The sequence below is a fragment of the Trachemys scripta genome, chromosome 8, assembly GCF_013100865.1.
Source record: "Trachemys scripta elegans isolate TJP31775 chromosome 8, CAS_Tse_1.0, whole genome shotgun sequence".
NCBI classification, from domain to species: domain Eukaryota; kingdom Metazoa; phylum Chordata; order Testudines; family Emydidae; genus Trachemys; species Trachemys scripta.
This window is the reverse complement of record NC_048305.1, coordinates 105,884,658-105,901,839: the sequence shown is the minus strand read 5'-3', so window position 1 is coordinate 105,901,839 and position 17,182 is coordinate 105,884,658. Positions and strand designations below refer to the sequence as shown.

The 17,182-nt window shown below is 45.5% G+C and overlaps 1 protein-coding gene across 2 annotated transcripts in view; it reads right to left on the bottom strand.

Moving 5' to 3' along the window:
* EIF2B3 (eukaryotic translation initiation factor 2B subunit gamma) overlaps positions 1–17,182 on the bottom strand; it is a 148,093-nt gene that overhangs the window by 17,857 nt on the left and 113,054 nt on the right. For both annotated transcript variants that reach the window (XM_034778512.1, XM_034778513.1), the window contains 3 exons: positions 16,688–16,878; positions 12,368–12,448; positions 10,459–10,607 (listed from right to left, as the gene is read on the bottom strand). In XM_034778512.1, the coding sequence (XP_034634403.1) occupies positions 10,459–10,607; positions 12,368–12,448; positions 16,688–16,878 (421 nt within the window). The remainder of the gene's footprint in view (positions 1–10,458; positions 10,608–12,367; positions 12,449–16,687; positions 16,879–17,182) is intronic.

Sequence of the window (17,182 nt, the reverse complement as noted above, 5' to 3'; positions counted from 1 at the left end):
TGGTCTTCAAATGACACCCTCCATTACACCTGTGCAACCCCATCGTTCCCACGGGAACTTGGTTAACAAGTGTGTTGATGTACGGAAGTTCACCTCGCTCTCCCACACCCACGTGCAGAATTCCCATTGGAAGTCAATGGGAGTTCGGTGCTTAACTGCCACGTGTGCCTTTGAAAGTCTCCCCTCTTGGATCTACACAGCTAGCAGGAGCAGAAGCTTATTAGTGTCTCTGAAACTGGCAGGACACAAGGAGCAGATCAGCAGAGCTGGAAGTGGTCATTTCACATAGTCACTCTTCAGAGTGGAACAATGCTTTAAGCTTAACCTCTGATGTAATTTTTATTTGAACCAAATGTTCTGAAAACTGGCAAGAGTTCCTTGTGCTATCAGGGAAACATCTGTATCCATGTTAAAAAAGTGGTAATATATGTAATGCAGCTTGATGTAAAACAATGTTAGCCAAAAGTAATCTCTTTTGGGAGATTATTGATAACAACAGCTCAAACATCCACAAGATGTAGGTATTTTATGAGGAGGAATGCCCTAAATATATACAAAGTGGACTTCAATAGAGTTGAAGGTGGCTGAAAAATCAGCCCTCCGAGTAGCTCAAACTTACTCCTTTCTAGAGGTTCCGGAATGACCCACCTTTTCCATTTCATCATTTAGACAATATGCTCTTTGGAGCAAGGACTGTACTTTGTTCATTGCCTTGTAGGGCACGAAGCACGTGGCTGTTGGTTAACAAATAATTCACCAAAAACAATTAACTGATCAAATGTGCAGACAACATCCAACATTGGAGGCGCAACAAACAGAGACCAAGAGAGGACAGAACCCAATTGCAGCATTACCCAGAGAGATTAGACCTTGCAGTGGAGATTTGCTAAATGTAATGCCCTACATTCAGGGAGAAGAAATAGAGAGCCCAGAAAAGGCTGCATAACCCAGCAGCCATGCAGCTCACATTTAAGAAACTCAGGCCCCAACTTAGCAGAGCACTTACAAACCTACTTAACTTTAAGCATGTACATAAAGTCCATCCCTATTAAGCACATGCTGAAATGTTTCTCCGTAACTGTCCTAATTTGACGACTTCTACTGCTGCCACAGGGAACGTGTGGAAGTGGTGCTGGAGGAGACAACTGCCATCTTAAAAGTGGTGCACGATATAAAATGTTTGAGGGTCCCGGCATGAGCATAATTTTATTTCCACCTTTGCAAGTTATTGGGTTCGAAGCAACTGCATGTCCTCATTCCTTCTCATGAGGGGACGTGTTGTAAAACGTATTTTACAATGCCACACAAATGGTGCCTTGGCAGTGGGATCTCTCCTTTGTACTGGTAATATCCAAAGGGAAAAATAAGACCCCTTCTGTGCTGAACCCCTATAAAATTCTCCATTCCATCCTGGTTTTAATTAGAACTTTCTTCAAATCGTTCCCAGTTTCATACATCAGGTGCTGATTTAGCACTATCAAGGAAACAACCAATAAACTTCACAATCAATCTGCAGTTAGTAGTCAATCCAGCTTGCTTTGCTTGTTGTTTTCTCCCTTTGTACATGTTCTCATAGAAAGTAGCATTAAATTGGAGACATGTGGTAAACTAGAACAGCGTTTAACTAGACACATGTGGTCCCTCTTAAGTCCGTTTACTGAGTAACAACTATAGCAAGCATGTGTGCTCTCTGCTTCAAGACAGGTAGCTGGAACTTGTTTAACAAAATCCAACACGTAGCTTATTATCTCACTATGTCTGACCAGGGAAGATCCCAGTTTTGGTCAATATAGAATCAATGGTGATAATTCTTGCTCATCTTTTGCCCTGTGCAACAGGTCATGTCCAAATCTTGCTGCTTACTCCTCCGTACTGGTTTTAAAAGTCACTGTTTTCTTTCTCCTATGCACCCAGAACTCCTATCCTGATCACTGTAAGCTCCTCCTCTCCGTCCCACCTCAGGTTTATATCAAAGACAGGTGCTAAGACCTCACCCCGATCTCTGAATCCCGCACTGGCTCCCTCTGGTTCACCACATCAGCTTCTTGTCCTCAAGGCCCTTCACAACTCTACCCCTCTGTTTGTTTGCTCACCTTTACTACATGGGCCAGCTTCTCTCACACACGTTTCTGTTCTGTCTTACTCTTAGCTCCTTACACGTGAAACAGCCTCCCTAAAGAGACACATTAATCCTCTGGATCTCTCCAAACCCACTTGCATTGCAAAGTTCCCAAGGACTCAGCCTATTCACGATGGCACAGATGGGAATTGTTGGAGCTTCATTCATATAGTTATGAAAACCTGCACATTAATACATGCATACACATATTTTGTATATACTTGATTGTATTCCTCTCCCCTTAATATGTACCTTGTCTACTTAGGTTGGTTGCTAACTGGGGCAGGCACCGTGTCTTCGAATGCATTTGCACAGTTCATTAGCACAATGGGGCCCCCATCCTAATAGTTGTTACTGCAAATATAAATAGAACTAAAAGAAGAGGAGGAAGAACTATAACCAAGTTTCCTTTAATGAGCCAGTATTCTTACTAGTGCTCTTCAGGGTTACAAAATCAGATACAGCAATAATGTGGCATTTACTTTGTGCTAAGTACACATCCGTGAGGGAGAGAGAGCGAGAGCGAGAACGGGAAGTGACTGCTTTACACCAGTGGTTTTCAACCTGTGGTCTGCGGACCCTTGGGGTTCACAGACTATGTCTAACATTTCCAAAGGACTCCACACCTCCATTGGAAAAATGTTAGGGGGCTCTGTAAATGAAAAAAAGGTTGAAAACCACTGCTGTACACAGATGGGCACGGTCAGATGGCTGTACGGGTGAGAATGTCTCTTTACAATAATTAGATATCTGAACCCAACATTCTTAGTGATGTCCAGACATTGTTGATGTGTGGTCAAATAACAGCTGAAATTCTGTCGGCTGATTTGACAGACCTTCCCTTAAAGAGACACTGTAAAGGACACAAATATGCCCCATATCTGGAAATCATCATCAACCCTCTTTACCACATACTGCAACAGTAAGTAGAACAGTAAGTAGAACCAAAGGGACAAATTCCTTTCTGGCGTAATGGAGTTCAATGGAGTGGCATCTGTTTACACCAGTGGTGAATTTGACCTAAAGCATATGGGTTTTTCCCTCTTCCCCCTCAGCACTGGAAGAGAGAGACCCAGAGAGTTCGACCCATGTTGGGTTTAGATGATATTCATATTTGTTTATATAGTGCCAACATGTAATAGCTTTGCAAATACATAAGATGACAAGGTCCTTGCTCAGAAGTTTTTACAATCTAATCTATAAACCATACTCCTTGCACTCAGGGATAGCATGGTATTTAATAGAGGTGGTTTTTACCTCCCTGGGAAAAACCAGTCAATCCCAGTTTAAGGCATTTTCTATTTCAAATACTGTTTTATTAATGCACACCACATTACATATAGTTTTAGTTAAATATTCAAATTGTGGCTACATAAGGCAGTAGATTCATAGATTAATTTAGGGTTGTACCAATAAAACTGCAGTGGGCATAGTAAGAATATATGTAATTGTAATACTGAACATTAGAATGTCTGTCTACGTTTTGGTTGGGTTTTCTCTCAAGGAAGTTCCAGGGCATGACTCATATTTCTGTTTTGAGTATTATATAAACAAAAGTCAGAAACATTCAATAGTATGAAAACACCAATAATGCAGTGCTGTAGGCTTGCAGCATTAAGCAAGCAGAAGCACGCAGCCTTGCAGACGACCAGTCTAGGTCCATTTGGCCACGCAGCATTCTGTCGCAGAAGACCAACTTTGATGTAGCGGACAGACCGAGCCTATTCCTCAGTTCTGAATGGATGTACCCAAAGTTTGAAAAGATTCATTCTATGCTTGCTGGACACTGATACAATTATTTTTCCTGGGGCTAAGCCTGTATTTACTGTCCTCACCTAGTTTTTCCCCAGGAAATTGCCAACTCTGCTTGCCCTTGCCCTTGGATTTCATGATACACTGAAGAAAGAGGATACACCTTCTCATGGACAAGGCCTATTGGCAAGGAAAGGCTGAGCTCATAGGGCTTGCAAGATTGTCATGTTTGTTACTTGTCAAATCTATTGATTATACATACAATATAAAAAATGAATCTGGCTAATAGGCAGAGACCATCCAAAGTCAGAACCCTGCCAAACATGCTCCCTTTAGCAATGAGCTCAATATCACTGCCACTGGTGAGGACTTCCACTAGCACGGAAATGCTCATCTCATAAGCCACGCACCTAGTTATGCCTTAACACACTACGGTGAGAGCAAGAATCTCACTGAAATCCCGCATCTCTCTTTGCCCGTGCACATGTCACACTCCGACACACAAGAATTGAAATACATTTACGCTTTGGGTTTGCCATTGAGAAATTAGTATAATTTCACCACATACGGCACTGTGGTGAGTCACGACTCCCTAGAGCCAAAGCTTAACCTGCACACGTAACAACGTAGTCACTTACGCTACATGCCTATAACGTTCTCTCATCTGAACATCCCAGAGGTTTTTTTCACTGTCGTTTAGTTGCCAGAAATGACAATCTGTTTAAAATCTTAACTTTGTTATGCTATTTCTGTCAACACCTAGTAAACTCCGGTTAGCTGCACTCAAACAAGCCAGGCTATAAAGCAGTCAAGCGCTTTAAACTTGACCTGAGCCACCTTCTGCAATTCCAGTCCTGCGCCTCTCCTGAACCGAGATGGCCAATTGTGTCAGATTGGCTGACTCCTTTCAGAAAGGAACTTTTCCTCCCTGGTCCCTTTTGGCTTTTTGGCATTCTGCTTGAGGAATTAATAGCATTTTTTGTTGGGAATCTTATGACACATCAGTTTAAAATAAATCCACGCAACTGAGACTAGGAGAAACGTGACATTTTTATCATTGAAGGCGAAGACCTTACAGAGTTTCAAGCAAAGCATTATTGTAGAGTGTCCACATGACAGGGCTGAGCACACAAGGCATGAAGGGAGATACAGCCCCTCCCCTGAGGACTATCCAGGTTTAGACCTTAATGTGGCAACTGCATCCATGCTGGAGCATGCTGACTTCAGAGGGTACGCGCCTCAGGACAGGAGCTGTAACTTGCCAAGACTGGATTCTTCTGGTGCCCATTTTTAACAGACATGTAACTTAAACCCTGGCATGACCGGCCAATGGGGGGTGGGGTGGAGTCCGAATCATTTGAACTCTTGAGATCACAATTGGACGTCTCTTTCTGAACGATATGCTCCAGCTCAAGCAGAAACGATGGGCTGGATGCAACAACAACTGGATGAAATTCTCTACCCTGTGTTATGCAGAAGGCCAGACTCAATGATCGTAATGGTCCCTTCTGGCCTTAAAAAACCCCCTCTGAATAATGGCTTTGCTTCCAGCCACTTCGATTAAAGCACTGGTGCAGCCAGCAGCGCTTCCTGGGCTTGCACTCAGAAGGTCCAGGCCTCACAGGTGTTGATTTAATTGGGAATCCAGAGGTAATTTTGGATCATAAGCATCTTGCCATCACCTCCATGAGGAAAGTGCCAAACACAGTATCTATGGCTGATGTGGAAACTCGTACTTACCAAGAGTTGGTTATGCCTGCCTGCTGCTTCGCTACAGGTATTAGTCAAGGATGCAGCAAAATATGTCTCTTCGGTTCATAAATCTACCATATGGTTACTATGGGACTGACTTCCAAAATTCAACAAGACAATTCCAAAGTAGGGTTTACTTATCACGCTGATCATGAACCTTGTGCTACTTTGTCTGAGCTCCTGACGTCTTGCGCCCTCAGCTAAGCCACGGCTCAGAGGAGCCCAGTCATGGACCTGGACCCCACACACAGAACAGAAACACCCCAAAGAGTTTACAATCCAAATAAATCCCGCAGTGTAGAAAACTGAAGGTCCAAGACTGAGCCAAGATTTCAAAAAAATGGGGGGCGAAAGTTAGGCTCCTCAATTCATATTAAAACACCTAAATAAGTGGCCTGATTTTCAGAGAAGCCAAGCTTCGCTGGGAGCTGCTGGGAGCGATGATCTATGGAAGCGACCACAGCTCCACTCTACTTCCGAGGCACTACATGAAACAAGTTTAGGGAGCTCAGTTCAGCATCGTGCTGGTTATTTACAAGCAGTACTTTCTGTTCAGCAGAGGGATCAGGATGGCACTTAGTGATACCAGCTCTCTCTGTAATCAGCAGCGTCTGCCCAGGTAACTAGTTTCAATCGTCATCAGGATGGCACTGCCGTGGTGCTTGCACTATAAATGACCTGTAGTCAGAGGACTTTTACATCAAAGACTTTCACACACACAAATCTCAGAACCCCGTGGTACTGCACCTCCTCCACCCCAACCAAAACAATAAGTAGAAAGGTCAGCCCCAGCTGCTAGACAGATTGAAGATGCCCACAGCTACTGTGCAGTGTAGATAGAGAGGCAGGAGTTTTCAGATGACCTATTATTTCAGCTCGATTAGTAGTTTTCCTCTATGTAGCTCACTGCAGTCATTTGTCACTGAGCTCCAGGGAGCTGTCCAGAGGGAACAAGAACATTTTCCATGCTGCAGCCTGTCACCTGGGCACTCAGCATCTCTCAGCGCTTGCACTGTTCTATGAATTACCTCCTCTCGCAGCTTTCAGCTGCCCGTCTCTCCAGACTTGGTCAGGCATGTCCAGCATTCAGCACATACGTAATCTTGATTTTATTGTCTAACTGAGGGAAGAATTAGCTGTGCAGTGGGAAACACATTAAGGAGGCACTGCTGATTAGTTCCCCTACATTATTAACGTCTTTAATCCTTTTGTAATCTCTTACGACAGGGCTTCATGTCCACCCAAATCATTTAACAAGAGCCAGGTTACAGAATAACTTCGTACTCCGCCCGCTTTCTTCTGAAGATTCCACAATAAAACTGCTTTTGGTCTGCAGGACCGGTCTATGTAAATCATCAATGGAGAAATCGATCGAAATCTGAAAACAGTAGGAAGATGCTGCTGTACAACGGGGCCCAAAATTCCTTGGTTTATTTCTTTTGGAAGAAGTTGTCTCAGTCTGGAAGTATCATCCAGGTGATTACCTCAGTTTTTCGCATGAGCGAACCACAACCTCAGAATGTCAATCCAGTTTTATGAGGATGCACCTTGTGATAGTCCCATCTGCCCCCATGGAAGCTATTTAACCGTCTCCAAGAGCTGGTGTTAAATTTCACGAGGAGGCTTCCAAAAAACTCCCTTTGGTTGGGAAATGGAATTTTGTGAATCCTTAAATATCAGGAAATGCAGCAGTTCCTACAGCATCTTGGATTCGCACTGTAATCACCACCATTTGCACTATCTCGTGGAAGTGCAAGGTGATGGTGCCCAGGAGTTTCAGAGAAAAACCTCCTGGCCTCCCTTGCACTTTATTTAGTGAATCAAAGCCTCTGAGGTTGGCCTCAAAACACTGTACCCAGACTCTACAGTGTTCATGCAGGTTCTTCGGAGTGCCTCTGGCTTCACCCCCAGATGGACGATTACTGTGCTAACCGGCAAGATGGAGCCAGGTGCCCATGGATGCTGGAAGGTTTGTACCTCCTTCACTGACAGGGATCATGAATGGTTCCTTCAAGGAGGGCAATATCCCTTAACCAAATGCTGACTAGGCCCTGGCTCAAGAAACCACCCTTTGGTGATTGTGCTCTTGCCATGAGTGCGCTGCCATTAACATTCCTTTTTGGAAGGCAGAACATTCTCACTGGATGGTCCCCATGTGAGAAAATCATTCCCTCTGCTGGTATGGAAAAGCCAGAGTTTACTGATTTTCTGCCCACAGTGCAAGACGTCATTTTATCAAGCCCTTTCTGGGATGATTGCTGGGTTACTTATAGATGTTTGAAGCACGAGAGAGAGGGAAGCTGTTTGTGGAGGGGAGCTGTCTATTGGGGGTAGTTTAAAACACCATCAGCAAAGTTAATCTATGTGCTGCATCCAGATGCTACAGCCATGGACACATCACGCAAAAAATAAATCCACCAGCTGTGATTAAGGATTTGAAAGAAATGAAGGTCGAAATAACAGCAGTCATTTTTCCTTTTCATTAAGTTATGAGTAAGGTTCCTCTTACCAAAACTCAGGTTCCAGATACATTTCCAGACCTTCCTAGATGTTCACCAGAGGCTTCCCACACCAGAAAACCCAAGAGATTTACATAATGTGAGACAGGAATAAGGTATCGGCACAATATTTACACAAGCTTATCACATACAATATGAACCATGTTGCACTTTGAAACAAACTTTTATAGTGTATAATGTACATTCCACACAGAGAAAAGGCACTGAGACTCTTCTGGTGTGTCAACAGCAACAAAGCGGTTGGGTCGATGGACTTTTGGAACTATCAAGGCTGTTGCTACGTTTTGGAGCACGACTGATTGCTGAGACCGGCTGCACTGGCTTTGTTACAATAATGGCTAGGAGGAGGAGGTTAGTCAGAAAACAAAATCAGTGTGCCCACAATGGTCTTTTGCTTTCAAATCAATATTTGAACATACTGAAAGGCACATTCTGAATAATGATTATTCTGATAACAATCCCTATTGAGGGTTTAGAACAGAACACTGCTGTATATTCAGTGCAGAGGAACACATGTGGATTTTGTTAGCTACCTATATATACATTTAGCCCCCTTTGTGATTTCACCGTAGAGCGGCTTACCTCGCATGCAAAACCCTGCCAGAATGCCTGCGGTACCAATCGATTAATCAAGACAACAGTGTAGCTCGTTGTCAAATCAGAGTATTTCCTGGTACTTAGAGGACGGCGAATTCTGTGAGACTGCCATACCGGAGCCATTTACAAGTGAACTGGAGACCAGCTATTATCTACACACCAAGGAATTCTGATTTATGATGTGCTTGAAATGACTGTGTATTTCTATTAAAGACTAAATGCCTGGAAGTGATGTACCATACTTGCTTACCTGTAATTTAGCTTTGTAACAGTAGTATTCTCCACAGACTCAATATCCTTTGGTTTTTTGTTTTCAAGCATGTGACCGTGAGAGCCAACTTGGCATTTTTTAAGGGTTTGACTTCTCCCACAAGGACCCTCAGCAAACCTCATGGCATGAAGGAGCAGGGAATTAATAAAGGCCTGTATAGACTCTAATGAGCAGTTTCTTTTCCACTGACACCCATAGGAAGCCGGCTCGTAAGAGGAGGGGGGAACTTTCAGGCAGCAACTGGTTAGTCATTTCCCCTCACTGAAGAGTCAAGGGATGTTTCAGTAGCACAACACAAACGAGTGGGATAAATATCCTCTACCTTGGAGACTAGGAGCAGAGCGAGCGCCTCCCTGAATATATAACACACATCATACAAAGCAATGTTTACATGCACCTAGGTCACTTCTCAAAGACCCTCATGAGAGAACAGGAGCCCCAGAACGTGTGTGTATTGGGGGGAGGGGGAATCTGTGGAAGATAAGTCTGGGAATCATTTGATGACTGGGCTGATTCTTCTTCCGATCTGCGAAGCAGATCCTCTCATGAAGAGGACGTTGCAAGTAATGACTGATTTTCCAGGTTTGGGAAGCACTGAGGCAGGATGAAAAATCAACTAGCTTCAAAACTGTTCATTTTTATTGGTTTAATCTTTTACAGTTTGCAAGCCCTTCCAGCATGCCAGGCTAACAAATTAATGAGGCTAACGAGTCTGCTTCTATCCTGCCATAGTGACCAGCTAGAATTTTAATGGTGTCAAGACAGAGGAGGTCTCATTTTTAAACATCCAAGTATCAGTGGTGACTGTTTGTGTGGATACCCCTTCATTAGCTAGGGTCTCTTACACACAGAACCTCTACCGGATGACAGATTTCCTTTTGGGAAAGCTTATTTATTTGCCCTGTTTTCCAGCAACCGTAATGCTAATGTAAAGATTCAAGATGACAATGAAAAGACCTAAGAGAATGCCAGTGGAGGCTCTCAAAATACCAAGCCCGTAGGAAGATTTTTATTGGTAAATGTGGAATTTTTAAAAATCAGCAGCTTTATAGGAGTATGCAGATATTTATACCAAAAATCTTAAAGTCTAAGCCATTAAAATAAGCCTTCAGTACTGGAAGGATTCGACCCAACCTCATACAGACGAGTGAATCCATTCTATCTATATGACTTAAAATAAGTTGTGCAGATGACAGGCTCTCCAGAAGGATGGGTTGGAATTAATCCTCCCCATCTGGACCCCTCTAGTTAACGCTCTCCCTTGTTATTAGCGCCCTACTGATACTACACAAAACTTATTTCTGATTCATTCTTACATCCCACAGGAGATGAGAAACTAGCTTCTTCCTGAGACCAATTGCCATGGCCAGGCCAGCCAGCAGCCCAGCGCCTTTCTACGAGAGGGAAAGGAGCAGCATAGGACAGGGAGATACAGAGAAGTAACATACCCTTCCTCAATGGTGACAGAGTTCATGATGATGCAGTTAGTTATTTTAACTCTGTCTTTTATGGTGCATGTGGAGCCGATGATGGAGTGTTTAATGGATGTTTTCTCTCCAACCTGTGTGGATGAACCAATGATGCTGTCAGATCCAACCTAGAGAGGAACAGAGTGGAAACTTAGTCAAACCACCATGGCTGTATATTAAGTTATCCCCAAAGTCAATGTTCTTCATATAGGATCTCTATCAAAAAACATGACTATTCTCCATATACCTAGACACTATGAATAATACAAGCTATAGGTCAGTGATAGGCCTTGTTTACTTGTGCCCACACAAGACACTTCCACAGTTACTGGCGTCAACATATTTTGCATCTTCAAAAAAACCTAGAAAACATCAAAATTCAAACTACTCAAAGGCTTGTAATGTCTTCTCAGTCTAGAGCACATTTAAGGATACGAAATTATTTTTTATCGTGTTAACTAAAGCAAAGATCTCATCTGTACAGTGCTTCTCTCATAAACCTACAGCATAACCAGGAGTGAATGATGATGACTTTGTTCGTAGATGAGACCACCACTTAAAAGTGACCCTTCATAGGTTAACTATCTTACTCTTGATTAAGGGGAAGATCTTTTCCCCAGTATGCAGTTTTGGAAGTAAAGCATATACCTCAAAGAAGTGAGTATGTGTGGGTGAGACCTGGTGGACATGTCTAAAGCATGCTGTACGATCTGTAGGGTGCAGATTTAAAAGAATAACTTATGGACTTGTCTCCATGAACACTTAGTTTGCAGGAAGCCCTCACACACTAAGTGTCCGTGTGGACCCTGTAGTGCGCTTTGATCTATCCCGCTTTGAAATGGGACTAGATCAAAGCACAGTAGGAAATTGTTAGTGTGCGGCAGCAGGGTCTACATGGATACTTAGTGAGCGACAGGCTAGTGCGGGGGAAATTCACACCCCAGCTTGCTGCAAGCTAAATGTTCCCGGAGACAAGCTGTGTGTTGAAATTAGGCAGTCACAGAGCAATACTGCATCAAAAAAAAAAAAAAAAAGAAGAATGGGGAATATAGGAAGTGGCAGAGGGATAAGATATTAACCTTGAATACATACAAAGCAGGACCTTGATGATCTGAATGTCTTGGAGAACACCTAAGATCTCTACAGATTCCAGGGTTTGGATAAATTGAGGTGGCCAGCTCAACTGAGCACAGCCTGGTGACCATTCCCCAAACAGACAGCTGTCCAGTTTCCCCACGCCTCCCAGCTCAGGAAGACTTCAGCACACAGGGCCCCAGCTGTGTAACTCTTAGACATGAAGGCAAGGACCTATGTGAGTAGTCCTATTTAAGTCAGTGGGACTATTTGTGTGAGTTCAGAGCTCACCAAAGTGGGCCCAAAGCATAGGGGTTTAGGGCTGGGATTCAGCAAAAATACTTTAGCTAAGAGCCAGCCCTAAAATATTAAACCCCGCTAAGCTTGCTGGCCTTTGGAAAGCCAACGGATTGTCTATCATCATCTGCCAAACCTCACATCAGTCTGCTGGGGGACAAGACGCTGCAGTGGTTTTGGGTAAAATTTGTATAGTATCAAACAGTAGAGTACAAACAGTAAAACATGTTTTTAATGAATCAAGACTGAAGGGCAGGAACTGATGGACAAGGACACGTGGGTGTTTTGGGTTGTTTTCCATTACTCTGTTTGACTCAGTAGTATTTAGAATATGCAGCTGAAGAGAATACACATTCGGGACATTTTATTTTGCGTTCAGTCATATCTCAGCTCAGTGCTTTAGAACCTCGGCTACATTTTTGAGACAGAAGTTGAATTACAAGAGGCAACTCTTGAAATTAAGGCCTAGCAGATAGTTCCACCTCCCCTCACACATTCTGCAGGAACAGTCACTCACCAGGCCTCTGTCCATGACTTGAGCGGACACATGAACCAATGGTTCTTCTGGACACAGAAGAGTAGATAACAGCTTAGGAACCTGGAAGAGGAGATCCCAAGTCACAGGTGAACAAGCTAATGACACATCAGTATATTACATGGACAAATCCAAGCAGGCTTATGTTTCACGGCACTTCGGTATATAGTGCAAACATGCTCATTTACAGGAGACATCATTTTATCACCTGTGGTTTATGCTTGCAACAGATGCCTGGTAGTTACCCTCTTCACTCCATAGGAGAAGAGAGCCGGCACTGTACCAGTCCAGTCTAGTAGTAGGTCTCTTCTTTGCACACCCTGCTCTAGTCAGGAACCAGCAGCAAGCTGCCAGGCTCCCACAGAACTCGAAGGACACGCAGTATTTGAGTTCGGACAGACCGTAACTCAGCATGCTTTAATACAACACAGCACCTATACAGGACACATTACACAACCAAGTACTCTGCCGTCCTAGGATGACTAAGTGAAAGCATTTAGTAGAAGGGAGCTAGCTGAAGCACAGGCAAGGGAGAAGAACTATTTCTGATGTGTGAGGGGAAAACACAAAGGTGATGAGGTGTCTGTTCCAGAGAGCAGAAACTGCAGAGGAACACGCGGGTTCTAGAGATGCAGACATAGCAGAGAAAGTAATAGAGAGAGACAAGGTCCAGGAAGTAGCCCGGGACAAATCCATGGAGAGTCATTTTGAACTGGCTCCTGAAATGAGTGGGGAGCTAGTGTTAAAGGAGGATGGGATAATCCCACCTTCCTCTTTGTGCAGGAGGGAAGGCAGGCTAGGGCATTCTGTACCCGCTGGAGTCAGCCTGGAGCAGGCGGGCACAGGAGATGACAGTGTGGCTGAGGACTGCAACGGCGGGGCAGTGGGGCACACAGGCAATGCTGCAGAGGTGGCCAGGGGCAGATTGACATGCGAGATGCAGGAGGAGAACAGTTCAGGGTTGGGAATGATGCCACGGTCATGGACAATGAAAGGTCCATGTTGAGAAGAGAACGGTCATGGGGCTGTGTTTCAGGATACTCAGGCTTCTTTCAAGATATTCGGGTGAGTGGAGCTGAGAGAAAGCCACATTCGGTTAAGACAGACAGAGGAGTGTGAGTAGCACCTTTGTGCGGACAATCAAGTATCACCTCAAGTGTGGCAGTGAAGGTAAAAGTAGAAGTACGATCACCAAAAGGGAGATGGTCGGTAAAGAAAAGCCGAAGGCAGAGGACTGAACCTCAGGAGATTCCATCAGGTGGGAGGTGTAGGGATCAGATAAAAGAAAATAACCTGTGGTCTCACAATTCGCAGTGGATTATGCAGAGATGATCAGCCCTCTCCCTTCTGACATGCTCTGATCACCAGAGAAAGAGTTCACAACGCTGGCTTTTAAACCGTCATAAGGGTTCAGCGTGGACCCCGCAATGAGATGAATGGTTAAATTCACCCCTCTCAGAGAGCAACCGTTTCAGGCTGCCAGCAGCTCCAGGCAGACACTGCTGCATCTGTCACTCTTCACATCTTGAGGGTTGTCTCTGCCACCAGCAGAGCTAGAGACGGAGCTGTTTAAAGGACGAAAGGTGAGATCCTGATGCATAAGACGCAGCCACTATCGAAAAGCAACAGCTCACTGAGCCATCCCAACAAGGCCAATTTTACCCCAGTGGTGCTGCCTCAGCCCAGGGATGCTGTCACAGCTCGAGACACGGTAGTGCAGCCATGACAGACGGGATCCCAGAGAGAAATGAACAGCTAGGAAGGAGCCTGGAACAGGCCATTGTGTCAAAGGCTGTTCTGAGGTCTGGGAGATGAGGAGGGAGAGGCAGCCTTGATCAGCAGAAAGGAGAAGGTGGTTACAGAGATGAAGAATGATTTCTCATCTGTGGCCAGGGCGAAACCCAGACTGAAATCAGTCAAGGGTAGCACAGCACAGGAGGTGACCAGAATGATTAGAGAAGGCTACTAGCGCAAGCATTTTTGCTCTGAAAGGGAAGGCTAGTGATGGGGCCGGAGTTAGAGGGAGTGTCTGGGTCAAGGGAAAGTTTAATGTTTTGCTTTTAATTCATCTTAGACGGAAACTATTTCCTGCTATTGAAGGTAACTCCCCCTTGAACCCACTGCCCACACATTGGCTTCAGGCATCCAGCAACCCAGCTGGAAGTGAAACAATTCAGGTTCAGTGTCTCCTCCCCAGGAGGGCAATGGCTTAGAACCCTGCTCCTCTTCTGGCAGTAGCAGTACAGGGCAGTAGCCAGACTCCTGCCTTCTTAACACACGGCTGGCTTTGAGCTGCCAGTAGCAGCCTTAGAGAGAAGGCATCAGAACTGTCTACAAAGCCCAAGAGGGGAGCAACTGAGACTCTAAGGGTCCTCAGAGCAGAACAACGGAATAGAGGTGAAAACCACAGATAAAATGAAGGGTGCATCTTTTACCAGCAGTGGTAAGAGAAACAAAATGCAGCAAGACTGAGGACAAGAGCTCCTTTTCCAGGGCTCCTCGTTCAGTTCTGTTCTATGATTCACCTCCGCAGAGTTTCCTTAGGAACCTTACCATCCTGGAAAGTTAAAAAATCAAGGAAAATCTTCTGCAACATTGCAGGTCCCAAAGTGAATTCAAAGCACTAACTTTACGTACCACCCAGGAGCAAATGCATTTCCAGCACTGACCAAAATGTAGAATATTTAGGTTAAAAAAAACCCCAAACCACATGGAGCCTGACTGGCTCAACTCAATAACTTTTCACTCAAGCGGCTGCTGCCAAATGCACATGCTCACTTCCACTAGCAAGTGGTGCTCTCCCTTAACCCTTCCAACCCACTTGTCCTGGGCTTATAACAGAACTCGCTCGCTGCCCTCTGTCAGCAGCACTGTGCCCTTTCTACCTTCCGTGTGCTTGACTACGGGCACCAAAACAGCTCCTCCCCACCCAGCGCATGCAGAGCCTTTAAGTCCACAACTCCTGGGTTCGAACCAGTTCTGCCCTGCCCCCAGCTATGGTTGGCATTCATTCACCCATCCATTCCAATGAGATACCACAACTGGAACCAGGAGGCAGAGACAGGACTGGCCACCCCCAGGAATACCAATCCAGCCCCTTCATCTCCCAGCCACAGTCCCTGGTTCCTCCCCTGCAGCATCCCTCCAGTCCTCGCCAGCCTCCCCAAACGCCGAAGAAATCGGCCAATCCTGATTGCACACACCCAAGGCCAGCTCCAGACACCAGACGAGCAAGCTGGTGCTTGGGGCGGCAGCTTGTAGGAGGCGGCATTCCGCCCAGTCCTAGGGCGGCACGGTTGTTGTTGTTGTTCCGCTCCGGCCGCCCTGTAGGGGGCAGCGGCGTGGAGGACGGGAGCGCCCTGCAGCAAGCCCGGCAGGGCAGCCCACGTCCTTCCCTCCCAGCCGACTGGAACGGCGTGGAGCCCTCCCGGCAGGGGGCATGGCTCCTCCCCCCGCTAGCCAGGGCACATCTGCAGGGCAGGGAGTCCCCCTGCACCCTGGCTCCGGCCACGCCCCAGGTTGGTTTTTTTTTGCTTTGCTGTTCTGGCCGCCGCGTTTTTTTGTTTTTTGTTTTGCTTGGGGCGGCCAGAAAGCCAGAGCCGGGCCTGCACACACCCCGTCACTTGATAGGGGAAGTGAGGATGTGTACGGTTTGGCAAAAAATGAGATCCTAAGGGGGTTAAAGCTTTTACTCCTCAGGTCACTAACACCTGCTACTAACGCCACTCTCTTTTTAACCCTTCCCTTTGGTCCCATATTTAATGAGGCTCTATATCAGGGTAAGTGTGAACTGGAATTGTGACTGATCGATGTTATCTTCTCTGACAGCTGGAGTGCCCTGCGTTACATTATTTACCCTGGACTGAAACCTGCTCAAGCAATGCTACATTTAGAATGGAAGCTATTAGGCAGCTAAATATGCGGGTTGCTCTCTGCGCCCTTCAATAACAATCACATTTGTTTTCATCCGTAGCTCTCAGGGGTGGGTATCATCCTCCCCAGCTTACAATGAGGGGAAGCGAGGGGCAGAAGGTTTACATGACTTGCCCGAGGTTGCCCAGTGAGTCAGAGGTACAACTGGGACTAAACCCCAAGTCGCATACCCTCTGCAGCTGACCATGCTGCCTTGCCCTATGCTGCTAAAAGGGGTGATGTGCTCGGTCAGCAGCTGGATACTGGAAGCAGTCCCCGTGCGATCCTCACCAAAAGGAGGGGTGTCGCTGATGAAGCTATCCCTACAGATAACATTACACACACACACACACACTCTAGTCCAATATACAATTTTTATATTTTCCTTACCTGTCTGTTTGCTTCAATGTATAACCCAAGAGTGTTCACTCGGTAGCAGAGCCCCTCTTTCATGATATGGACGTAGCAACGCACTCTTCCCCCGTGCAAGGCTTCATTCAGATCTATGCTGTGACCATTCCAACATGATTTATCAGGAGCAAATTCCAGCAAGCTATCACCCTTCATGTAACTGTAGATGTCTGCAGAACATACACATGCAATGTGAGACAGGCTTCACAGAGATAGCAACTCTCTCCACAGAAGGGTTCTAGACACAGCGGTTTTAAAATATCCTTGGGGAGGGGAAACCTGTCCAGGGCCATCACCTGAGTACTTTACAATCATTAAGGATTTTCTCCCGTACAGTAGGGAAGTGTGACCATCTCCATGTTACAGCTGAGGAACTGGGGCCCAGGGTAGGTTAAGTGACTTGCCTATGGTCACCCAGGAAGTCTGTGGCTGACCCGGAACAGAAGCCAGGGCTCAAATCCCAGTCTAGTGCCT